This window comes from Liolophura sinensis, unplaced genomic scaffold (assembly GCF_032854445.1).
Source record: "Liolophura sinensis isolate JHLJ2023 unplaced genomic scaffold, CUHK_Ljap_v2 scaffold_15, whole genome shotgun sequence".
Classification (NCBI taxonomy): domain Eukaryota; kingdom Metazoa; phylum Mollusca; class Polyplacophora; order Chitonida; family Chitonidae; genus Liolophura; species Liolophura sinensis.
The window spans coordinates 527,876-555,282 of NW_027017954.1; the positions used below are offsets into that span (position 1 = coordinate 527,876).

At 39.0% G+C, this 27,407-nt stretch overlaps 2 protein-coding genes across 2 annotated transcripts in view; both read left to right on the forward strand.

Moving 5' to 3' along the window:
• LOC135481299 (receptor-type tyrosine-protein phosphatase mu-like) overlaps window positions 1–27,407 on the forward strand; it is a 134,222-nt gene that overhangs the window by 90,875 nt on the left and 15,940 nt on the right. The window contains exons 11-12 of the mRNA XM_064761146.1: window positions 26,530–26,627; window positions 27,276–27,401. Of these exons, the coding sequence (XP_064617216.1) occupies window positions 26,530–26,627; window positions 27,276–27,401 (224 nt within the window). The remainder of the gene's footprint in view (window positions 1–26,529; window positions 26,628–27,275; window positions 27,402–27,407) is intronic.
• On the forward strand, window positions 503–25,766 carry LOC135481295 (multiple epidermal growth factor-like domains protein 10). The gene is made up of 15 exons (XM_064761142.1): window positions 503–568; window positions 1,055–1,201; window positions 8,302–8,442; window positions 8,822–9,031; window positions 9,879–10,085; window positions 11,287–11,382; window positions 13,484–13,633; window positions 15,392–15,535; window positions 16,822–16,968; window positions 21,460–21,550; window positions 23,114–23,217; window positions 23,566–23,720; window positions 24,125–24,212; window positions 24,855–24,931; window positions 25,704–25,766. The coding sequence occupies exons 2-15, from the start codon at window positions 1,144–1,146 to the stop codon at window positions 25,764–25,766; spliced, it is 1,731 nt and encodes a 576-aa protein (XP_064617212.1). The 5' UTR covers window positions 503–568; window positions 1,055–1,143.

A 27,407-nucleotide genomic window follows, 5' to 3' on the forward strand; every position in this document is an offset into this window, starting at 1 on the left:
GACGTTTTAAGCCCACAAAATTATGAGATATCCGACCAGTGTGGCGTTAGATCGATCCGCGTAAACTACCAAAATTTATGTAGAAACATAAATATGAGAGCTAATGAAAGCTGTTGAAAAAATTTCATGGCTGGAAACCTTAATATTGCGGAATGAGTCTGCTTTTGAGGGATACATACGAAACACAGATAGCCAAGAAGCATAAATATAAAAGCTAATAAAAACTATTATCCTGTGTTCGAGACAATGTGAATCATCGCCAAGCTCATGTAGTAACACCGTACTTTAGGTCTTATTATGGGCCAGTCTGTGGTTATTTCTGTCACTGTAACCCACGTGTAACCCGTGACACATAACAGTGATAGTATATAGAGTGTTAGAATTATTTTCCATTTGTGTGTTACAGTGTGTTTCTGTGAAGAGAGATTACACAGTTTAAGTTTGTTCCCTATCTCCGCTACAAAGAGTAACCCCAACCGCAGATTTATTTCATTTACCATTCAAAACATCGGTTCACTTATACAACAGGGCTAAATTTTAAAGGTAGAAGAGTAAAACACCGGCGTTGGTAAGTATTTTATATACGTTGTGTTTGTAAAAGCTGTACTTTATGAGTATGTATGATATTGTATGTGCAACATCCGTGATCAGAAGTCAGATAGAAATGGGAACGTATTTCATGGATACTCTTCTACCAAGCTCAGAACCCGCATTATAAATGTAGCAGAGTTATGTTTGTGGAACCCTCATATGTTGGAAACCATTAGAAAATGTACTGACGCAGTCTTCTTCCTAGATGGACTATGCTGTAAGTCTATAGTATAATGGTGTTCATGTAGAATGACAGTGAGTGGCGAGGTAGGTAAAACACTGATCACCCTTCTGCTGACACAATAATTTCTTTCACGTCATTCTTTGCACGCCATACTTTTGGCACTTGATATCATCCTGTTTGTAAGGATAGGCTATGGCTAGTACAGGAAAACTGGTGACCCATGGAGACCACAGTCAAACTGTCGTGTTACCTCATCTCGTCTGTACCCTATATAACTAGGCACACGACTTGACACAGACCCTGAATGCCTGAAGCCTTAAGACCTGTCAGTTGCTGAGTAGGTGTTACTGTGAAACTCTTTGGTACCAATGATGTTCTTCACCACATGTACCATCGCGTATCTGCTCATCAGTGATATCTCATCTGGTAAGTACCCATTCTCTTGTTTCGTTGCTTTTGTTAGTATGTTACAGCAAATAATGCAATGTACGTATTTCTGTCTGATGGATATACTCAATGCGCATCAAATCACAGACACGTTGTCTCCATACTGAAGAAAATGTTACTTCAGCCTGTTGTTTGATTGGTTGTCAGTGAAAGGGACATGCGCAATTTTTAAACCATTCCACAAAAGAATTTTATTGATTTATTTGATTGGTGTTCTACGCTTAACCTAAGAATATTTCACTGATACAACGGCGACCAGCATTAGGGTGGGAGTGGGGTAGGGGCGGAGACAGTCGAGGGAAAGACAACACGACTATGATTATGTGGTAGTACGTTATAGCTATGTCGGGATTTGGGATGGTTCCATCACTGGTAAGCTGCCCTGTATCAGTTTGGGAGTGCTGACTGGAAGCAAGACAATATATGATCTTGAACGCAAAATACCCATAATATAGTGTGAGATAAATTCCGAGCTCAGATGCTGATTTTTGGAATGAGGAAACAATATTTTGGTTACTTCTCCTACGGCAAACCATCCCGCACTTGGAGATAAAACCTATGTTTTTCTTAAAATTTTAGAATGTTTAAAAAAGCCGTGTTACGTATTCTCTTTGTGTCTCCGTATAAAACATTCTTAGTTTGTTTTGGTTCATTGTTATCGGTCAGTAAGAACAGTTAAGCATTATAGACGTCAATGAAGGCGATACTTTGTGCTCGGGGATTCTCTCATCGATGTTAGGTTGTCATTAGTTATATTAGGTATTAGATATTATCGACTGGTTAATACGCGAGTTATCCTTGGCGGCCACTACCCCTCTACTCCCCAACCGCCATATATATTACTTCAGCCCTTCTCTTACCCAAACTATGGAGTCTCATACCCTATCAACATTTAGGTAAGAGAAACCAAACATAAAAATAATGTTTTTTTTATATGATCTGAAAACCGGTATTTCCCGGTTTAAACCCCAATAGCTTGTCTTTACTATGTGCCAAAAGTATTTATTCGAAAGGTATATATGTTTTGACTGGAATTGTTTAGAATCTATGATTTGAAAGAGTTATTCATATACCAGCAATCAATACTCGGAAGGCCAGTTCCCTAAAAACGACGTATAACACCAACCATCACAGAAGTAAGTACTGCCCCTCCGGGCCAGGCAGAACTAGACACAATCATGAAACAGAGCGCAAGAGACCCCGGACGGATAAAGGATAAACAAAAAGAACACAATCAAAAGGCGACAGTGCACATGACGCTGCTTCAGTGTGCTTTTGGAATCTCCAAAATTTCTCTCTCCATGTTGTAAATTGTTTGCTGTTGTGTGTCATATCATTTTTGAGTTGTTAATAACATTCAAAAAAATGTAGCGTGAAATTATTATAACTTACTGCTTTGTGGTGTTGCAGAAAATGCCATTTCGACGACTTGGGTAGATTATAGATATTTCACGAGGGGCGGAAAAATCAGGTTTTGTGTTGAACTGGACTTAAACGTAGCAAATGTTGATGGTAGGCATAACACGATGACACTGGGTATACTATCTATGTGTCAAAACACCAGATAACATTTATTAATATAACTTGACTAGTCTTCTGTGCATTGAGAAGGCATCAGAAAACACATTTTGTAGTCAGATAACTTCAGGGGATTTATAGTGGTGTGAGGATGGTCACTCTCACATAAAAGGATGGAAAGCTAGGCTAATTACATTGAATATTATGTCATCAGCGATGTATAACCCAGCGCTATGCAGAGTGGATATTTACAGCATTCAGTTCACATTGTAGCACTTTATGGACAGACTGCAGGTGAAGCTATTTACTTGTCGTCTTTCAAGTGTCCTACCCAGTGTGTGGGTTTGACAGAGTGTACAGATTACGCCCTATTTCTCTTCGGAGATAATCTTATCTTGCCCTAGATAAAAGGTCGGGCACTCCGAATGAAATGTGGTAATACCATTTGGTTCTTTACAAAGGCCAGGTAGTTCTCCCATTGCTGGAATCAAAAGAGTTAGGCAATTGACTGCACGATTAAAGGACTTTTAGATAGACCGAGTTATTAGCTCATTTGACAAATGTACACCAACATATAAACCAGTCCTATTGTACACAGAAGAGGAAGTATAAGTGTCTACTACAGCTGTTCTGCAATATTGTGTCTTTTTCCCCGCGTGATATATCACTATCAAACATACACAATCTTTAACTGGTATGTTTACAGAGTGGGTTTACGTACGAAAGAAATACACAGATCCACTTTATGCATGTGGTCATTGTAACCTAATTCATTGAAGATAAGACCTGCTTACGAACTACTATCTATTTGTCGCACACCGTGTCTAAAGCTTTAGAGAGGCTCAACTAAACGTGTGTCACATCTAAACCTTGCGTGACACAGCTTAGGTGTAAACAACGATCGTCGCTACTATTTAGTACTGCAAATTGCCTTTCCTTACATTTTTAACCTCAGAAGGGTCCCAAGTTGACATAATTGGTCAACAAAAGACTGCTCCTGTTTTACTCTCTATGCTGTACGTCTATCACACAGTCGTCGCTGTTCTGGTTTTACTCTCGATGATGTACGTTTTTAATTACATTGTATTCCTGCATAAACCAGGATTCTGCTGATGGACTAAACATCCCCGAGGCCTGGTTATTTTGCATTGTTTTAATGTGATTGTATGTTAAATGTGATAACAACACAATATTTTGAGTAATTCTAGGCCACTGACGTCTAATAAATAGCAATTAACATCACTGCGGATTCCACTTTGTCCATGCCGATTTCTTATTACGGTTCTGTGAATGTTATTTTTAGATTAAGAAACTTCAGTCGACTTTCAGAAACAACCTTAATAACAATGAAGGTTATAAGACATCCACGTTAGCACTAAAACAGAAAAAAATGTAAAACTGGTCAACTGGAAAAATTGTATATTTATCACTGACGTTGAGGCTTTGAGCTTGATACTTCCTTTATCCTCCTTGATCGCCATAGCCGGTATGCAGTTGGTATATTGTGCATAAGAGAGGTTATGTCGTGGAAATTGTTGTTATTATTGGTGTAAGACCCTAACTTCAAAACTGACCGTCTGATTGACAGACAGACCTCTGATCACCTACCATACATCAACGTAAAACAGCAGTCCGGATTGAAATATGTAAAAAAAATAAAGATATACAAACAGTCAATTGAGCTGGTAACATCCAGAGGAGTGGCAGTGATCATTTTCTTCATTATGCATGTGAAGTTGTCGAGATTTTAAACAGTAACATTTTGAACGTGAGCGTTATCACAGCCCCCAATAATCGGTACCCCAACCCACAGTGATAGTTACCCAACCCACAATAACCGCCATCACAACCCGCGGATTTCGTTACTCCAACTCGCATTAATCGTCACGTCAACCGAAAGTAACAGTTACCAAACCTGCACTATTTGTTTTCACTACCCGTAATAATCGTTACCCCAACTTGCAAATATTCCTTACCCCAACCCACAGTAATAGTTACCCAACCCTCAGTAATAGTTACCCAACCCGCGTTAATACTTACTCAACCCACAACAATACTTACATAACCCACAGTAATAGTTACCGCAACCCACAGTAATACTTGCACAACCCACAGTAACAGTAATAGTTACACCAACCCAGCAGTAATTATTATCACAACAAGTAGGAATAGTTACCCAACTCACTGTAATCGTTATTACAACCCACAGTAACAGTTACCCAACTCGCAATAATCTTTATCACAATCCACGGTAATAGCTACCCAACCCGCAGTAATAGTTACCCAACCAGCAGTAATCCTTATCACAACCTGCAATAATCGTTACCCCAACCCGCAGTAATCTTTACCCCAACACACAGTAATAGTTTCCCAAACCAACAGTAATAGTTACCACAACCTTTAGGATTAGTTCCCAAACTCGCAGTAATCGTTATTACAACCCCCAGTAATAGTTACCCCAACTCCCAATAATCGTTATCACAGTACTTATCACAGTGGGTTAACCCAACCCACAGTAATAGTTACCCAACACGAAATAATCGCTATCACAACAGTTACCCCAACCCGCAGTAATCGTTATCATAACCCGCGGTAATCGTTACCCCAACCCACGGTAATAGTTACCCAACCCACGGTAATAGTTACCCCAACCCATAGTAATAGTTACCCAACCAGCAGTAATCGTTATCACAACCCGTAGGAATAGTTACCCAACTCACCGTAATCGTTATTACAACCCACAATAATAGTTACCCAAATAATCGCCATCACAACCTACAGTAATAGTTACCCCAACTGTTAATAATCGTTATCACAACCCGCAGTTATCGTTACCCCAACCAACAGTAATCGCTACCGCTACTCAAAAGAACTCAAACTGTGTCCTAACTGTACACGTATATGGTGCTGCCGAAAACGTTTTTGTAAAATTTGATGGGATTGTTACCAAATCTTCTTGATTACTTAATTACACGGTGAGTTGTTTAGTTTTCCATCTTTTGTTTAGAGGTTAACCATGGTTTATGTAAACCTTGTGTGTTTACTGTGTGGATTCCCATACCTTTTAAAATCAAACGGCTTTCCATTCGTACTGCTGGAGGGCAAATCCCAAGGTGGGGTGTCCTGGGTATGTCTCGCTGCTAGCTGCCATTTCTGTTGGGACCGGTTGATATTTTCTCATTTTTAACGCACCAGGGAACTATTTAGAAGTATTCAAAATCTTCCAAAAACACTCTAGTATTACATAAGGACAGACGCACCATTCTCGCCATAAGCTGTGTGATACCTTAAATATTGTATAAAAGTTAAATGACACACATTTAACATGGTCTTAAAAGAGATCGTGGGGTCTAATTTTAAGTCATTGTGGAACTTACTAAATATACTGGATTGATTTGATTTTTGATTTATTTGATTTTTTGATTTATTTATTTGATGGGTGTTTCACGCCGTACTCAAGAATATTTCACTTATTCGACGGCGGCCAGCATTATGGTGAGAGGAAACCGGGCAGAGTCCTAGGAAATACCCATACCATCCGCAGGTTGACGGCAGACCTTCCCACGTACGGTCGAAGAGAAAGCCAGCATGAACTGGACTTGAACCCACAGCAATCAAATTGGTGGATTTGATTTTTTGATATATTGCAATATGAAGGTTTATACTGTATATACAATCGCGCCACTTGAACTGTGAAGAGGCGTATATCTGAAATAAGGTGTAGATAGTCCCGCACTATGTTAACTAAATGGGTAACTTACATGGCTTACGGCTATTTGGTACGCATTCGCATTAGGCTGGACTCGCAATTGTTGCATCTGTAACTATGGTGTATGTACTGAACGCTCTGTTCATATTTACCCTCAGTCGGAGTATTATAATCTTCGTAAAAGTTATAAAAATTATATTAAATTACATGACTTGCATGTATGTTTAGAAGAGAAAGCTTAGGGATGGGAACAGGAGTTTTGTTTAGAGAGGAATACTGTTTTGAAGACCAGAAAGCGCATATTGGGTTAGTGAGTGAACACTGTGTCCACTTCGGTTTATTGACTGGCAAATACCTTTAGCTTGAATGGCAGCAGAACATTATTCTTTCAGAAATATATATGTTTGCCGACATTTTCAAGTAAATGTCCACCGAAATGAGCATGTGCAATAAAGAATAGAGAAAAGATAATAGCTGAGTCTTCTGAAAACAGACCGTATTTCACCGGTTACATGAGGCCAATTGCCAACTATCACAATGTCATCGGTGCTCTGGTTTCACTCTCTACGTTATAATCTGTTGTATTTAATTGAGTTTGAGTCTTGTATATTTAATTGAGTTTGTTGACTACGATGATAATTTTGATAACAATCTAGTTTTACTTTCCATGCTGATGTCCTTTGTATGGCACAAACCAGGGTTCTGTTGGTAAACTTAGTCCCAATTCTTGGTTTCTTGGTATTGTTTATATGTAAATGTCTATGACATGTGACGACACAGCACATCAAGTAATTGTTGCTCAGTGATCTTCCTCACATTGCATTTAACATCACGCACTGCATTTTTAGACCCAGTTCTGCTTAAACCATTTTGTTACTACATTTGAGAGTTTGTTGTTGTTAAAAGACTTACCTGAACCCTTACAGTAATTTCCTTTGTATTCAAGACCTACAAAACTTTCAACGTTTTATTGGTGGATTATTTATTAACGAGACCTGTTCCGTCTGTCCTGTTTTCATGTAGATGTCTATTAAGTGTGGACATCATTTTGAGCAACTGTCGACCAGTGAAGGGTTAAATAATAATAATTTGAAATTTTCCATGTCCCAGAGAAAACATATCATTATATAATTGAATTTAATAAGTAAGAAAAGGGTTTGAACCTGCCCATCGGATGTGTTTTACAACAGTACCAATTTCCTATTTCCAGTCGAACGTCAAAGGATTGGCAGCAACAGGTGGATAGTCGTGGGTTTTCCACAGATTCCACCATAATACCGCCTGACGTCGCATAAGTGAAATCTTCTTGAATGCGGTGTAAAACACCAATCAAACTAACAAATAAATAAATAAATTACAGTTTTACGCATTGTTAACCATATCAAACAACCTGAACCAAGCAGCATCGTGGGCAATGCTGGCCTTAAATTTTACACATTTACCTCCAAGGACTGTGTTCGTTTGGCAAGAGCACATCAACGTTTCATAAAGAGGGTTAATAAGCAGTTGAACGAATATAGGATGTGAGTCGTTTTGCCTGTCAGTCTTCGGACTTTTACTTACTGTCCATGTAAAAATATCATCGCTGGTAACCTTAATATTGCAACGCAGACTGAGTCTGCTTGTGAGGAGAACGAAACACAGATGGCCAAGAAGTATAAATACAAGGGCTAATAAAAACTGTTATCCTGTGTTGGAGACAATGTGAATTATCGCCATATTCATGTAGTAACATCATATTTTAGGCTGTAGGTATGTCTGTCACTGTGACCCGCGTTTTACCCGGCCACATAACAGTGTAATTAGCACAGTGTGACTGACGCTCCGTGTAATTGCACCATGTATGCTATAGTTTCAGCTGTGTGTCCCGGCAGTACATACGGACCAGACTGTAAATACGACTGTCACTGTGATACCAGTGTGACCTGTGACCCTCAGAATGGTTGTGTAGGGAACTGCGCTGCAGGTTGGGACGGACCCACATGTCAAAGGCGTAAGTAGTCAATATGCTTTAATTGCATTGTTTGGCAGTATTATAGACAGTCACCAGCAAAAACTCAGCAGCGAAAGTACATTCTACCCCTGCCTCATCTCACTAAATATGCACAAGACAGTAGGATCCACTGTCACCAGTGTTGGCTTCATGTTGTGTATGTCTTCCGGAAAGCTTTGTGGTGTTTATCAGAAAGAACTATCAGAAAAGGAACCATGATTAAGAACATTCCATCTTTCATATAAATAATAACGTATTTATTTATTTCAGCGGTGTTGTATTTCATTTATACGACGGCAACCAGCTTTGTTTACTTGTCTGACAGCTGTATATATCCTCATCCACGACAACATTATCATGAATAGCTTGATGCTTATAGGAAATGTCGCTCTGGGAAAACCAACATCTCAATCGTCAAACTTCAACGGACACACATCTGAGCTGGCTGTTGATGGTACACTGGGACATTCTTACGCGGATACACCTTGTACGCACACAAGGAGGACACCAAGCCCAGCTTCCTGGAGAGTAACACTGGGCGCCGTGTACTGGATTAACAACTTCACCATATACAACAGAAAAGAAAACTGTAATTAACCATGTTTAGTCTGATTATTTTCTGTTTCTCTGTTTTCTCTGTTTAATTGCACAGCAATAGGCATTTTGTTTTTCTTCTGCTTTATGCTATTTTCAAAGCTTTTTATAATGGGACTGGCGCGACACTTCGTAAGGAAAGTGAAACAAGTTACCTCTGCAGTGTAGAGATTTCTGTTAAATACCGTATTCGCTTTAGTCTTCTTCTCTTTTCTCTACGGAAAAAAAAACATAATGTAAATCAGTTTAAAGTTATAAGGAGTGACACTGCCACGGTATGATTGTCAGACCCTTTACGTTTGCCTCGTTTTCGAATACATAGACATTATCGTCGTTATATAAATGAGTGAGGTACTTAACACTTACAATGTAAATGAATAAACGCCTTTGCCTGTCAGTCACTTGAACACAAGATGTGTGGGTTCAAACCTACCCTTGGGCAGACAATTTGTACGTTCCTCTCTTCTGGCAAATAAGCGTTTGACGACTTTCGTGTCCACAATTTAACGTTCGTTGAAGATCACTTGTCTAACATGTTCGTCAGTAACTTGCCCAAGGTTGATGGTTTCTCCCGTGCAATCCGTTTTCTTCCACGCAAGACCTCATCTCCATTGTGCGAGTGTAATATTCTTGAGCATGCGCTTACGCAACATTCAGATAAATGACTAAATGTTTATATATAAAAAGCAGAACCTGCTATTCAGTATTTAATTTGAGAGATAAACGTCTCAAATTATTTACTGGTCAAATTATGTTGTGTTGCGAGAATTCAGCTGAGCAGAATAATTAGAGGAATTCCTTTTATTACAACACATGAGTCTATAGCTTTATGTTCTTTACAGTGGGACGTCGACTCAGCGGCTTCACTTTGTATGTGAGAAACACCTCCCAGGCTTCTAAAGCCTGTTATAAAGACACCACACCCAATACCACGACCCCCGGGCCCATAGTAACCGGACACTGTACGGGAGGTCCGGTGTCAGGAGACACCGTCATGATAACATCACGTCGAAACGAATATCTAACACTTTGTGAAGTTCTCATCTTCGGTACGTTTATGGATTATGTCTTAATTTGCATACTTTTCCCATTCTCATGCTCGTATACGTTAGGAGGGGAATAATTTCTTTCCTTAATTTAATTATCGCACACTGCATATATGGGGTTGATGTCATTCCAATTCACGGTTAAAAACTTATTTGTATAATCTGCTTGTCGATAGCAAGGTATATCACTTGATGAAGTGGAAAAGCTCCCTCCAGAGCCCTCTCAGGAAACCACGTCAGAATAGCATCACTATCAGGTGTACCGCTAACATTTTGTTAAGTGTTTGTATCTATGTATGCTTGGGGTTTTAAGTTGGTCTTAACAAATTTTCAGTCATGTTTTCGACGAGGAATCATTAGCCGTGCACACATACTCGTACTGCATCTTCTTATGGCAATGTGGTGTTCAGTATGAAGGGAATAATTGACCCGTATCAGTATAATGGCTCTGGCGGGGCAGCTTACTTACCTTCTGTATGGCGTCTCAGTGAAGCAGCGTGAATATCATCGTCGTCATATGACTGAGAAATTGTTTAGTACGACGCTAAACCCCAAACACTCACTCACTCACTCTTATGGCAGGGCGTCCATGCTGCAACTGCCGCCACTGAAGTACAAAACAAAAGTACAATGAACAAAAAGAAAACTATATTAAGTATGAAACAGAAAAATATGTATATCATGCAGGCGTTCTTGATGTTATCTGAGATTGAATATGTATAGCTAATACATAGTTGAACTGTTTAAAAGAAAGGATGAGATTGTTAATAATTTAGGTTCACGTGGTTATTTTCATAATTCATAAAGCAAATAGTCCGCTTCGGGAGCGGTAGAGTTAAACCTTTAAGAGGAAGTTCTAACTTCCTCGCTTGGTGTTCACTATGAAGGGGATAGTGCAACGACTGGGTGACCCGTATCAATATAATGGCTTGGGTGAGGCGCCTTACTTGCCTTCGGTGAGGCGTTTCAGTGAAGCAACACTAGATAAAAGAGCGGTGGAAATCCGTCCTTCAACAAGGAGGCACATTATATGCACTGTAAGGATTTCTTTGTAGTCATATGACTGAAAAATTGTTAAGTACGACGTTAAACCCCAAGCACTCACTCACTTACTCATAAAGCAAATAATTAAAACATTAGTCTCAACCAAAGACGATTTGAGGCAACTAGGATAAACGTTTCATATTAATTATACTCCTGACAGTGTGTTCCACTGGATGGTATGGTGAAATGTGTGGACGACAATGTAATACAACGACAGCCTGTTCCAAATGTGACGTCACAAGGACACGGTGTACAGGTAAAGTGGCTTTAACATAAATAATAGGCTCCTGCTGACTAGGAGTAGAAAGATAAATGTGGTAATACACGGAAGCGATGACCAATCTGGAAAACTGTCAGATGGAGTTATTTTCTGTCTTGCAAGAGAGAAAAAATTCCATTTATCACCAATATCTAGATAGTAATTTTTTACCTCAAAAGTTGTTGAACATATTTATTTGTATAAAATCACTTCGAATTTTATATATTTGACTGGTGTTTAACCAAGAGTGCTGAAGAGTATTTTGTTGTATGACTACTGTCAGCTTTATGGGTGCAGAGTGCCTGGAGTCAGCCAATCACCTTTGCTACGTACCAGACAAATCTATACACTTAAATCCACCTTGGAAATAGCGACAGCTTGATTCAAACAGAAAGCTTCCCTGACCAACAGTCAATCACTTCTCAGTTTGCCTTCAAGTTAAATCCAGTATAATACCACTTTCGCCAATTTTTATATAAAATTAAATTATATATAATGTGTATAATTTAAACTGCCATATCTACGGCTTCATTGTCGGATATTTTTCTGGTATATATATTTGCTGAACGCGATGGGCACCTAACTCATACACTGACAGTCAGGTTTGTATAGCATGCTATCCCACCTTGCAGGCAAGCCGAACAAGCACATTGATGAAGTCTATTCAGCGCGAATGGGTTTGGATACATTTTACTGTCTCCCATTTAACAACTTCAGCAGTGTATAATATCTGTATCCTATCGTGTCAGTTTGTGTTCAATAAGCCTTTGTGAAAAGTATGAGCGATTTCCGCTCTTGTACAATTCAAATATGTACGAATGCTATGTGGCCACACTTCCCAATTTATTTTCCATTTGTTTTATACACGTTAACGGTTGGTCACACAGCACTGTGGGTATATATATGACAGCACTGATCGCACGAGGCCTGATAATCTTCGTCCACGGAGACACACTGTACTAGAATTCTTGAAAATTTTATCAGTAAAAGTTTTGAGTGGGCAAAACCGCTCGGTCAAACGCCAGTGGACTCTGACATTACTTCTTTTACCCCTGATTAAATATCAGAAAGAAGTGAACAGTAACATACAACATGCTTCGAAAAGAATTCACAGTTTGGTTTCTCTTGAAAGTGGGAATTGATAATTTATGACCAAACAATTGAACTGTCTTGAGTCATGTACATGTATACCTCACACCTGTGGATGGTCGTGGGTTTCCCCTGGGCTCTGCCCGGTTACCTCACACTATAACGCTGGCCGCCGTCGTATGAGTAAAGTATTCTTGAGTACAGTGTGAAGCACAGATCAGATGAATAAATCAACGTATCCTTGGGAAGTACAGCACTTTGACAACCGGAAGTTGAAAACTGATATTTAAGAATGTAACGTAAGCCCATCAGGAAGGGTTTGCTTGTTCATGTAAAGCAATGTCCACAAGTATCACATGAAGGTTGAAATCGAATAACAAAGCGACCTATTCAAAGCAAACCTTAACAGGAATTGTCGACAACACTTGTGGATGAGAAGTATCCCATGGTTTTATTTGAGAAATCTCCATTTGTTTGTCATCTTCATTTTTTTTTTCAAATAGATGTCACTAGTTTTATTTGTCTTGATCTGGCGTCGTTGAAAGCTGATCTCTTGACAAAGTTGAGTAATACACATTGTAACAGACGAACATCTCACAGACATATACTAATTTTGCTTAAGCGATGATGTTAGAGGGTGTATAAATTGCTACTATTTATTCATTTACATGAACTGTCACAACAAAAGCCCTGACTAGGGTAAATTGACACGAGGCCGTATTTCATTAGTTACGTGTGACCTCGTGTGACAAATTACCAACTATCACAGTGCCCCTGCTTTGGTTTTACTCTCCATTCTGTTCGTCTTTATTATAAAATTATTTTATATTCTGACATCTTAAATGTATTAACAAAAGTGAAGTAGCATGTTGAAATCCAGTTACTTTGTTACAGGACAGTAATTTCCTACAAGGGCTCCTTGGTTTCCTTCTTTCCAACGTCAATAACTCATTGTCATTCTGTTCCGTCTTGGGTAAAACAGCTATACGTCATTCTATTACTTTCGCAGAATGTGTAGATGGTCGATGGGAAAAACATTGTCAAAACAGATGTGGCCATTGTTGGGCCGACAAATGTGATAAAGTCACTGGGGAATGTCCTCTAACTGACGGAAACCCAAGATGCGATGCTGGCTTTATGGGTGAGAATTGTTTGACAGGTAAGTGTGTAGAATTCGGTATGACAGAAAGGAAATCTAAGATGTGATACTGGCTACATGTGTAACAGGCGCAGTGCAGTTAAGTGTGTAGGATTTAGTACAGCAGAGACAAAACACAAGAAGCTACATGGGTAACATGTAAGGGATAGGCAGGTATGTAAGATTCAGTACGACAGGGAGGAAAGCCAAGATGTGATGCTGGCTACATGTGTAACCTGTGCAGGACAGGTAAGTGTGTAGCATTTTAATGCCAAATTGTAGCCAAATTAAAGTGAAAGACAGCACCTCACTAATGTTTTTTTCCACTGAAAGGCTATCATTGAAATTGTCTTAAACCGGCATTAAATATTTTTTTAGTTTTTTTTTTTTCAATCTAGTAAAAGTTCATTGAAACTTCGTCTTGATATAGCTTTAGCACGTCTCTGTTATCGAGAGCAAGGTGACATCACACTACCTCTAGGTCTGTAACGTCGAAGGTATAATCCGTATAATAGTATAAGCAGTAGCCTATGACAGATAAAAGTTGTGGACTTGGCGATAAAGGCCCAAGTTATCAATAAAGTTTTCTCATAAATTGGACATACTGGAGGAATACTTCTTCCACTGCTTGAACTGTTGATATAGTAGACCTACTATATCATTTACAAGGAACTCCAGAGACCCTGTACAAATAGCCAGCTGCAGACGCAGGGCCGGGGTATTCCTGGTTCAGGACATATCCTCTTGGGGGGGGTGTTCTAGTGATTCTGACCCCAGTTAAATGTTTACAAAATTACAATAGGATTTTTGCACAATTAGAATTATGCTCAAAAACAAAAGGAAACATGTTCTGAAGCAAAATAGAAATAAGTGTAAGCACCACTGACGTTGATCTAGGCATTCCACTCTAGCGGTGGCTTCAAGGAAGAGAGCTGTGCTGACCCAGTTATCGCGGATGTTAGAGAAAGCACCTCAGCTAAAATATGGCGTTTCAATAATTTTACTGCATTTTTATAATGAAAAATAGGGAAAAAAACCCTCCCTTGTATGCAACAGACGGAGCAAAAAATGTATTTGGGAAAATGGTAGAGGTTTTCGCCGAGACGGTATGCTACTGTCTGACATACTTTGTGATACCGCCGTTGAATATTACACGGCTTGAAAATCATCTATTTTACATCTGTGGTAGTCCACAAATGATACAGACCTGTCCCACAACACTTCGTGAAATGGCCCTTCACCTAGACGGAACTAAATTGTTGTACACAATCTCAAAATGATGTCTTATGCAGCAGTTCTGTGTTATCATCTGTCGCTTTATGGAGCGAATGAGTAAACGCTACGTCACAGCTTATACCTTGCAGTCTTACAGCAACGTGTGTGGCTGGAAAAAATTCTCAAGATAGTTGACTCGTCTGACACCAGCAATTTTGTGCAGTAATGTCATTTTGTTTTACATATTATTCGGTTAAATCTCATTAAAACAATAAAGTATGATCCTTTTTACAACGCTTGAGAATCCTGCTTTTGATTGAAATATGTTTGGCAATGTGCTGTCCTGTCCTTTAATTGAAAGGATTTTAAGATTCAAGCTTTAATATGTCTCAAGGGGGATACTGACCAAATGGTGAAGTCCAAATGTTTGCTGTCTTATATGTATAAAAGAACAACATATAAATGTCACTTTTTGTTTGTTAAGAGGTCGCCTATTCTTTGACACAGAAAGCTATAGCCACCGAATTATGATGTTATTTCTTTTTTCCTTCTGTTTGCATCAAGCCTGTGAGGCAGGTACTTACGGCCCAGACTGTAACGAGACCTGTGGATCATGTGCATCTGGACCGGTCAGCTGTAACACTACTTCCGGCCACTGTCAGGGTGAACCCAGATGCATGCCGGGATATTCTGGTCTGAAATGTAAAAGTAAGTCGGGAATAATGGTTCACATGCTTCTCCCTTATATATCACCAGATTTATTTATTATTTATATGTATTAATTTTCACAAATTATTTAAGGAAATGCCGATCATGATTTTTGGAAATGGATCACCGCTTTATTGTTTACGTCGGGAAAGTATAGATTGTGCGTTATATGGCACGCGGAGTGATGTACAAGTAGTTCCTGTTGAGTCTTTTTATACCAACACCTCTATGAGAGTGACCGCCCATATGTACACAGGGAATATCATTGTATCTCGTCACTGTTACGATCGTCACTTTTGCGTACTTGTGTATCCAGTGGCCGGTTGTTTCGCAGTGTACTAAAAGATAAACCAGGCATAAATATTAATACTGATCTTGGCCTGATACAAAACTAAATGCACTGTGGCCCTGACTAAAGTCAATACCGGGCTTAACTGCTATTATATACTTTTAAACAACTGGGCCTGGAACTTTTGTAACTTTTGTTTGGTCTCGGTCTGACCAACATGTGTCCTAGACCTACGCGTTTTTGTAATATTGTATTGAATCAAAGCTAGTTAAGTCCACACAAAACAGAGGCAGAATCCTTTACACCATTTTTGTGATACGTCTACTGTATGTTAGAGCAATTATGTCGTAGTGTACATTACAGCTATTACCTTTGCCAAAGGATTGATTTCACTGATCAGTGTTTTAACAACGTGCTCAAGAATTTTCTCACGTAAATGGGCGAAGGAAACCGGAGTAACCCAGACCTTTGACAGAAAATTTGCAAATCGGACATAAAAAGCCGCTGAGTAAACAGCCTGAGCGGACATTGAACACGCAACCTCAATGGCCAAGAGCCAAGTACTCACAGGGAGCCCCAGCTTTTCCCATCTCAGCTAGCGAGGCCCCTCACACTGCCAAAGGAGGTTTCACGCGTTTGCCTGTGCCCAAACCGGGCATGTTTGTTATATTTTATATCTATTATAAATGTCAGCTTCCTCTCCGGCCGTACGTGGGAAGATCTGTCATCAGTCTGCGGATGATTGTGGGTTTCCCCCAGGCTCTGCCCGGTTTCTTCCCACCATAATGTTGACCGCCGCCGTATAAATGAAATATTCTTGAGTACGGCGTAAAACACCAATCAAATAAATAAATACATAAATATAAATGTCAGATACATCCAGTACAACAACTTTTACTTCCTGCTTAAGTGTACAGCTTGTGTATCTTGATACATTACAACATCACTGAAATGACTTGTGAATCGAGCTTTATTTTCTCGTTTTACTTGAATCAAGCCTGTGAAGCGGGTAAATATGGCTCAGACTGTAACGAGACCTGTGGATCGTGTGCAAGTGGATCAGACAGCTGTAACACGACATCCGGGCACTGTCAGGGTAAACCCAGATGCAAGCCGGGATATTCTGGTCTGAAATGTAAAACAGGTGAGACCGGAATATCTTGTTTTTTTACACGTTCGTCCCTTACGTGTCCCTAGATTTACTGATCATTTATATCTATTATTTTGTACACATGTATATTCTTTTGGGAATTTGTGTTAGAGGTTTTTGGTGTAAATGATCTCGTGATATCTACTCGGGATAATACTTTATGGTTTACGAGTGATATGCGTATGTCGGACTTGACGCTTAGATTGTTGACACGTGTATGGCACGTGGGATAATACAAAAGTGGTCCCAATTGACGATTGTTTTTATACCAACATCTCTATGGTTGGCCATATGTGCGCTGGAAATATCAACGTATCTCATTACTTCTACGATGTTGTACTAAAGCCGACTCAAAACCCATGCTGAACGTTACCTGACCAGGTTCATCATACCTAACAGCTAAAACGCATTCTTTGCTTGCGTGTTAGAGTTTGTACTTTGTAAATTAGCACTTACCAATCAATAAAACGCATATTACGCTTATTAATGTACATGTTCCCTGTACTTTCACTTCCCTTACTGTTTTTTTTTTTCACCCATGTGTATGCTAGAGGGAAACCAAACGCTGTAGACTTTTTGTGTTAGAATTCTGCAGGATTAAAACAGTATGATTTGAATATTAAAGACTACAACATACAAACAAACTTTCGATAATTCATGAGCATTTGACTTCCCCCGATATAATGTGGATTTCATGCTAGTACCCGTTATCTATACGGGTCATTAAGTCATATTTTAACGCATCGTTTTTCTAATGCTGGAATCTTTGGTCATCATATATCCAAATCAATGTGTTCAAAGGATACGTCTTGATATTTACAACTGGTGTAAAATCGGATTTCAACTTGTAGAATATTCCTGCATAGTTTGAGGTGATCTGATCTAGAATACTATAAAGCATTCTTATCAACTTTTTTTATTTATTTTTTTTTATGTCGCAGTCTCTTCTAGTGGTCATATGTCTATCTAATATTTTCATCTTCAGCTTGTGATAATGGTACATATGGCTTAAATTGTTCGGAAACTTCCGGGTCCTGTGTTGAGGGCCCCAGTGCCTGTAACACGTTATCCGGGCTCTGTCCGCGCAGACAAAATCAAACTGTATGCATGCCGGGATATATCAAAGAAAAATGCGATACTTTTTTGTTGTATTATGTAAAACCACAATATGTTACTTGGGACATTGGTTTTGGCGCTGACGTCTGGAAACATACGTTATCTTTGTAACATGATCTTCCTGAAGTATATACTTGCTTATTTATTTGGTTGGTTTCTTTTACGCTGTAATCAAGAATATTTGACTCATACGACGGTGGCCAGCATTATGGTGGGGGGAAACCAGGCAGAGCTTGGAGCAAGCCCACGGACTATCAGCAAGATGTTGGAAGACCTTCCCACGTAGGGCCGCAGGGAAAGCCAACATGAGCTGGACTTGAACTCACCACCACCGTATTGGCGTTAGGGTTTCTGAATGTTACTGTATGTGGTCAGTTACTGAAAGAAGTTCATCACTATCAATTCGAATGACCGTGTTATTGCCCAAATGATTCGCTTTGTACCGATTATGGCGGTTTAATAGATGTCAATCCAATTAAACTTTTGTGGGGATCAATCAGTGTGCTAACGTCAACATAGACATTATAGTTTGGAGATATAATTCTTTTATGGGAGTTTTTATTGTCGCGACTTGCCAATGTGTAACCAAAATCACCAGTTTGGTGTCAAGCTATCTCCCTTCACGTGTAATACCGACAACCTTTTTCGTTTAGCTGTTTCTGTTCTGTTCTTTACACATACTGAGAAAGCCATTTCACTTTAAAGGAAAAACCGGATGAAAATAATGAAGTCAAATAATGAAAAGAAAGCCACCTGAAAATTATCTCTAAAATTTACCTATTTATTTTAACTTTTTTTTCGCGGACTTAAAGGCTGCCACTGTTAAATGCTTGACTGTGTGAAAAATGTTGCCAGTGGTAATGCACTCTAGGGTCTCATAACATTTCTTCATTAATTTCACCTTGTAGGACCATACTGATAAAAAAAGAACATTACATAAATAATTTTTTACTTGGTTGTAATAAGAAATATTCTAACATTGAAAGTTGTGTTCAGTATGGGGGGAAACTTCAGAGTACCTAAACATTGTTTTTGTTACTAAAGTCTACTATCCGAATGTATTTAATTTTTCTTAAAATGTTAAAATTTAAGTAAAACTTTTTTGGACAGTTTTCAGCTGATTGTGATGAGCTGTGTGCCTTATTTTTATTTTAGCTTTCTTTCACTTTAAGACTCAGTTCCATAGTTATTGTTATTTGCTTTAGATGCATGGTACAGAATGTAGTTTTCAATGGAAAACACCCTGATAAGCCCGACTTTCGCTGCTTTCCCTGTTGTCAATTGTTGTCTGTAAATTATAACTAAGCACGGTGTTAAAGAGTTAAAAATTTACAAATTAGTTACCCGAAATATTATCAAATCTGTTCCTAGCTGCGACAAGCCGCTGTTTCAGTCACTCTTGTCGAATTTGTGACATCCTATCCTGAAGAGACATATTACTGGCGGCAAAACAAATGTGCTGTTATTTAGATGCCATCTGCATAAACTTGATGTCTACTGACATTTGTGTGACTGAGTCAACAATCGAATGTTCACTTTTGTTCGGGTTTCCCTTCCACCATAAATTCACTGAAGTCGCTATATTTAGACGACGGACGATGACGGACTGTTTTGGCTGAGTTACCTCCCCTAGTTGTCTAAACGACGGGAGATATACGGCGAACTTCAAATGTCAGAGACCTACCATGAATTTCCGTTCTGTATTACAGTTCGTTGGCAGTTACGAATTCTTTATAATGCATTATCGATAAAAAGGAAGGTTCTATTTGGTCTGCTAGATTTTAATATAAATCGCTTCCAATGTATAGTATTGTTTACATGTGCGATCCACAAGCAAAGGTTGTATCGTGGGAATCTTTGTGCTGCCTGATTTGCATGTTATCTCGCTTGACACCAGTGACGAATTTCCCCTTTTCAGTTCTCTTAATTGTCATTTTTCGCAAAATATAGGCCTAAGAGGTTTAGTTAAGAGTCAGATGCAACTCATTTTTATATTTATTTTAAAGGTACAGACCGCATGAAATCAGCGTGGACATCACTAAATAGATCACTTAAAACTATACATCAATATACTTGTTTTATTTTTTTTTACATTTTTGTGAAAAGAATTAAAAGCGCTCAAACACTGGAATTCTAAGGGGACCAAACTATCAGAGGTTAGGAACTCTGACATCACAGGAAATTTTAATAATAACGAAACTGAATGTTAGAATAACTCTTTTTACCCATGAGTGAAAGATTACTGAAATAATGTTCACAAAAATTCCTTTCTTCTTCTGAACATCAGTAAAAAAGTGATGTGACGTCAGAATTCCTAGATACCGTCAGTATGACTCATATCGAGTGAGTGAGTGCTTGGGGTTTAACGTCGTACTCAACAATTTTGCAGTCATATGACGACGAAGGAATCATTAGGGTGCATGCACGTGTAATGTGCCTCCTTGTTGCAGGACGGATTTCCACCGCTCTTTTATTTAGTGCTGCATCACTGAGACGACTTACCGAAGGCAAGTAAGCAGCCCCGCCCGAGCCATTATACTGATACGGGTCAACCACTCGTTGCACTATCCCCTTCATGCTGAACGCCAAGCGAGGAAGTTACAACTTCCTCTTTTAAAGTCTTAGGTGTGACTCGACCAAGGATTGATCCTGGATCTACCGGTCCCGAAGCGGACGCTCTACCAATTGTGCTATCCGGGCCGGTCGACTCATATCGACCATCAGAGCTTAAAAACATTTGAATGCCTTTCAACACCCTTAAAACATCTGAAAAAATGAAAGAAAGTATTTTTACGCATATTTTTCAGTTGTCTGTATGATGAACCTTACTTCATATTTTAGCTTTCTTTCAATTGAACCGAGTCAAAAATTCTGATTTCGGCGGTATGTCCCTTCATCCTAGACCATTGACGTAAGGTGGGTCCTGGGTGCAACTCGACATCAAGTGTTGTCATTGCTACAAATCAGAAAATAAGCAAAAGTTGAATAAAAAAAACCCAAATCGTGGAGAACAGGCCGCCTTTTACCTAAATATACTTACATACCTTTTTATTTTTTTAATTGATGTTTTACGCCGTACCCACGACTATTTCACTCATACAACCGTGGCTAGTATTATATGGTGGGATGAAACCAGACATAGCGGGCGTTCTATGTCTGCTGTTTAATTTTCAGAAAAGCGATTGTCCTTTTCATTTTTTACGAAAACGTAAGCTTAAACACGTTGCGTGGAGGGAGGGAGGGGGGGGGGTGGGGGGGGGGGGGGGGGTGAACCAGTAATGAAAGTATGTGGTGGCAGCGGAAAATATGTTGTTATTGTTCATGCTGTTCTATTAGAAATTCTTGCTACTGTTATTGTCCTTATTGCAGTCCCAATTTCAAACACCGAGGGAGTCGCAGGGGGCGTGACTGGTGTTCTTGTAGCCTGTGCCGTTGTTGTTGCAGTAATCATCATTTACAGGTAATTCGGTTAAACGCGTTACTTCTGTTTACACCTTCTATCAAGCAAAGAGTTTGATTATTCCAGTAATTTTGCACACGCACTATAACGGGACTGGTTTGCCCATTGTCAGTATAATGTGACTGGATAGGGTGGTTGATAGTTCAGTGGCGGCAGCACTTTGCGACATGCATGGGCGGGTCGCGGGTCAAGACAGCGCCAGCTGAATTGTCAGTGTTTGTAGTTATGTAACGAAATTCTGGCGCCAGGATCATGAACCTGCCTCAGACTTATTGAGTGCTATAAAACGAAAAGTATGGTTTTAAGGATTATGAAAAAAAGATATGCCAAAACAAAAAATTCAGAACATTTTTTTCGCTGTTAAAGAATAGATTATATTAATGTTATTAATCCCTCTGTTTTATGCATGTATTGCGTCAGTGGTCGGGAATATTCGAAAACGACGTCATCGATGAACATACTGAGAATGCAGGAACAGTTTAGCGCCCCCAATGGGGGCTCCCCAATTGGTGCTGTCTCACCGAAAGAGGTGTTTTTTTAAACAGATATCCCAGTTGACATCACAACAACAAGCCACTTAGTCTCCGGTCGAGCCTTGGGAAAATGGTGGCCTAAGCCCTTTCAATGCCCCCCCACCCCCCAACACACACACACACTCAGTAAGAAAGTGGAGAAGCTTTTTGGTCCTTGAATAGGTCAGGCCAGACCCCATACTGCATATTAATGAAATTAAAGTAAAGCGATTTATGTAGCCTTTAAGTTAAATTTAGTCTAAACTTTGGTATTACCCTTAAAATTAAATTTGAATTTAACCACAAATTATCGATCTGTCATGAAGATCTCCGATAACTCTTAGTATTACTAAGTAATTAAATGAATGTCTTATTAAGTTTAAGACAGCTTCGTAATTCTGGGGCCAGCTGGACCCGATGGTCTCGTCTTTGTGGTTGCTATTGAAGATAATAAGAATTAGCATGCTTATGATTATTGTATATATTATATATAAACATGCACCAGTATTCTATGTATCCAGTTAGGGTTATTTTGATCAGTCGGTTGTACGGCACGAAAACTTACCCCCCCCCCCCCCCCACTTCCTCAACAAACAAAACCAAAAAAGGCATGCGAGTTAAAATATTTACAAGTTCTGCCCTACATCCAAACGTGTCTGTGTTGTTTAAAGGAAAAGAAAACTTAAACACAAGGCACTATAGGCTGAAAAGAGCACATTTCCATCTGGTGGTGCCTGCTGCATATTTTTGCGACTTTTCCTCGACATACATGTAAAGCTTCCTGATCACCAATGCGGAAAACGAACTGTACTCTTCGCTATCTTTTTGGAAGAAGAGTTCTACCGAAAATGTACGAACTGCACTTCGGTTTCCAACAGCAATTCTCCTAACACAGAAGACTTCAGGACTAGTACTTAGGCCAAATGGAATCGCCCAGAGCAGATTTTGGCGCTGACTTTATTTATAATTTATCAGCTTGAGGTACATATTGGAATTTTTATGGTATGCATGGTATTTGAGTGATATTTAAATTTTCTTCTCCTTTGACCAGGAGGCGTCATCCGTCAACAAGCAAGGCACAGGCCCACGATTCGCTGTCAGTGAGGACAATGGGTGACATTCAACCAGACGTCGAGGATCAACAGAGCAATAGAGGTAAGAAAATGAAAGCCAACAGTTCTTTAAAGTCACACTAAAGAAGACAAATTTTGAGAGAAGCCTAAAGCAGGGAAATAAAAATAACCACTTGTCATTTAGCTACACAAATGGTTACCTTATTCACTATAAGCACGAGATATATCAACCCTGACTTTTAAAAGTCTAACATACTAAACTTAGAGACATAAATTAAGAACAAAGTAGCTTGTTTAATGGTTAACTGTTAAAAGAGTGGCTCTATGGTCTCTGAAGATTTTAAATCTATATGACAGGTAATTGCATTCAGTAGGAGAGTTTTGAGTTCGAACCTGTTAATCATATTAACAATGTTGATTTAACTTTCAGAATATGAAGCAGAGGACCCAGAAGTTCACGTAGTCCCAGAGGATCCCGAGGCAACAACGTACGAGAATCACTTGAGCACGTCAGTTCCTGTAGAGGAATTCTGGGACTACATCCAAGAGAAAATGGCAGCCGATGGTTTCAAAGCCGAGTTCGCAGTAAGCTGTTAGATTATTTTGCTGTATTAGACATGGGGACTTAAAAATACCTGGGCTAAATCACGACACATTTCAACAATTTATTTATTAGTTAACGCCTGAACATCTGCTGTTAACATTTATTAACGATAACAACCTGAATGCGGATGGTCGAGGAATTTACTCGGGTTTTGCCCGGTTTCCTCCCAGCATTATGCTGGTCGCTGTCTTACAAGTGAAACATTCTCTTGAATGGCAAAGACCAAACAACTAACTAAATGAATGTTAAAACCAATATATAGGTCTTGGTTAACGGTGACCATTATGACTTTAACGTACACGTAAATATCGCTGTGAGGAAAATATTTTGAACTCGTCTTTTGTTTACATATTATGCTTAAGCTATTGTTGCTTTTTTTTGTTAGAAATTTCCAGCCGGACTCCATGCCAAAGCTGAAGTGGCAAATCTTCCATACAACAAGGCTAAAAGTCGCTACAAGAATCTTGTCGCATGTAAGCATCTGCGTTTGGTAATAAAGTGAAGAAGTAATATAGCAATAATTACAGTAACACATCAAGCAATAAGCCCTCAGTGGTATTGAGTCCATTTATCAAGTCTAAACCATATGCCTTATTTCCCCGATACTGAATATCCTTAATTAGGACCGACATGTATAGCCATCCAATTAACATTTGCAATAAATGATATTCCGTCATATGCCCAATAGCTTTAAATTTTAATTGCGCAGCCGTAGAAAGGGTAAGTCAGATCCAAAAGCAAAGATTTTCTTTTTTTGGATGAAATAAACCCTGTATTTTTATCTGTACTATCGTTGAAATCTTTCTTTCTGTATCATCTGAAAGCATTTTTTATATCTTTGATCCACAAATCATACAAAATATATGCAAACCTCTGTAACCTTCGATCTGTTTTTACCGATATGGATAAAACGTCTTGAGAGAGTACACCATGTTACAGGTCAGTCTCAAGTTTCAGGGGATTTCGTCCGTTTTCTACAACATTATGGCAGTTCCCTTGTGGACTTTGTGGACATAAACATAGCTATCTAACCCTTAAAAAACACGTTCATGTTTTGTAGAAGCAATACTTCCAGAATTCTTGTTTTCCATCAGTACTTTCATTTTTTTTTTCAGATGACCACACTCGTGTCGTCTTGAGACTCCATGGACCAAATGACAAATCGGATTACATAAACGCCTGTTACATTGACGTAAGATTGAGTGCTAGTCGCATTAACATATATCCTTTTGTCTTAATGTTATACCTTGCTTTCATCTGTTCTTATTTACGCCTACCGTCTTGGTAAGAATATATCTATAGCCTACGTTGTCTTAGTCTGTACCTAACGCTATAAATACTTAAACGTCTTAACACCAGTTAAATTTCTATTCAGCTAATTTAATATGGAAGGATTAGATATAAATATGGTAGATTCCGTCTATACACACCACGGGTACTGAGAAAAAAAACTATATTGTCTGAAAGAAACTGTCAAAAGAATTAAGAGTCGGTGGTAGGATTGGTGGAAATTGTATCTAAAATATCCTCACTTTTTTTTATTTAGATTTGTTCACTGGATTGGACAGAGGCAAATGTTCTGATAGTATGTTGAACGTCGTGAATCCTATTGATAATGCTTAAAGTCCCGTCATAGTGACATTTTTCTGGCCAGGATTCAAGCAGTCAAGGAGTTTGTTTTTGTTTTTTGTTTTTTTCTTTTGGCTTTTTGTCATGCCCAGACAAACAATACAATCGGTACAATTCACAAGAAGCTTGTTTAGCTCTAATTATAAAAGGTATTGAAATATTGTGGCGACATATATTACAATACATCCAAAATAATTCACTCCTACATGCCACTCAATTAAAACTTAAATCTTAAAAAACAACTAAAGGTATTTCCATACACATTTTAGTCTAAACTAACACTCACTTCAGGTAAACGGTTCTTCCCCTTTCACTGTTGACGCATTACATTTCAGGGTTACAACCAGCCTAAGAAATTCATCGCCTCTCAAGGTAAAGATCGCCTCTTTTACTCTTAATCTGACCATGTAAATCTTTACGTAATAGTATCTATACTCATCATGTCCTAAGAAAAAATGTGGACAATTCACAAGGGTTGGATGAGGTACACAGTAACAACTGTGGTATAACCAGGATGGACAAAATTCTCCTTGTCAACCCCTCAATGCTCTCTGCCCTCTACTCCTTGAAGAATTCATGCACAGGGCTGAGCGACGAAAGGTTAGAGCAAGGAAACATAACTGTTAGGCCTGGTGTCAGCATAATGTGACAGGGTTGGAGTGTCTGGGTGGAGGGGGGGGGGGGTCATGTCTTGTGTCTTCGATATGACTACTGGCGGCAGTATGGAGTCGCCCTGGCACAAAAAGACAAAATATATGTATACACACCTAATGACCCCTCGTCGTCATATAACTGAAAAATTATTAAGTACGATGTTAAACCTCAAGCATACATATTTACATATAAAATTGTAAAATTATTTTGATTAATGTTAAAATAATGGTGATGAGAAAAAGCCATTTGCGCACAAATGAAAAAAACTAACGATCTTCCTGTTCGAAATAAAGTGTCTCGGCTAGTCACGGTGCCACGTTCAACATATTTTATGCAGTCGTATTTATTAGGTCATTATCAGTATAAAAGGAGGATCTTCCAAATAAAAAGATAACGATTTTATTTGCCATAAAGAAAGTCGTGCCTCATAAATGATATGGTGTAATATTTTACCTGATGCTCACCCACGTGATCTTGCGCTGTTCACGTTGACATGTATCTTCACAGGGCCTACCGATCTCATCATAAACGACTTCATGCGCATGCTCTGGGAACAGAACGTGGGTAAAATTGTCATGGTGACAAATCTGATCGAAGCAACTAAGGTATTTCTAATAGCATATTCCATTGTGCATGTACTGTTCTTAAGACAAAAACAAATGCCTGTGTTTCAAATAGTTCTTAGATAGGGTATTCTATCAGCCCATTTGGGATGAGCAGCGTCACTCCTGATTCAGGCCATACCTACATCAAAGGTAACATAACTTGAAATATATAGATCACAACTTCTATATATTGAGTGAGCCATGTTTCGGTATAGGGACTAATACACTTATCAATATAATGACCCACATGACCGGCATTAGTACCTATACCGAAACGTTGCTCACTGAATAGGCAGAAGTTGTAATCCATATATTTGTTATGTTATCCAGTTCAACTTCTAAATGTCATTGAATTAAGTTTTACATCAAAGGTGACGTCGTTTTCACATACGTATTTGAATAGCTAGTTGATAATATTGGAATGACGAATTGGCTTTAACAATGAGATCAAGTCAAATGATAAGCAAACTTCAATGGGAGTCTTCTTTCGTGGTCCTTACTATTTTGGGTGTATTGAGTTAAGGAATAATTAAAATTGTACAATGAATTCAAAGTATACACCAATGATGTCTGCAATTTGCAAAGAGAGTATTTTCCAGTACGTTGTGCCTCAGTCCACGTGTCCTCCGTCATTGGTTTGCGTTTTAGATAAAGTGCAAACAGTACTGGCCGAGCGAAGGCTGTACGCGGTTTGGTGTCATTGAGGTTACCCTGCTTGACGAGGAGGTATATGCGAATTACGCAATTAGAACACTGGAGCTAAGTCACACAAAGGTAGGT

Excerpts from the sequence above, each read along its gene's own strand:
- LOC135481295 (XM_064761142.1), top strand. The coding sequence starts at position 1,144 with ATGATGTTCTTCACCACATGTACCATCGCGTATCTGCTCATCAGTGAT. Across the intron at positions 11,383-13,483 it reads CACAAGGACACGGTGTACAG|AATGTGTAGATGGTCGATGG; the intron begins GTAAAGTGGCTT and ends TTACTTTCGCAG. Across the intron at positions 24,932-25,703 it reads TAAACGCCTGTTACATTGAC|GGTTACAACCAGCCTAAGAA; the intron begins GTAAGATTGAGT and ends ATTACATTTCAG.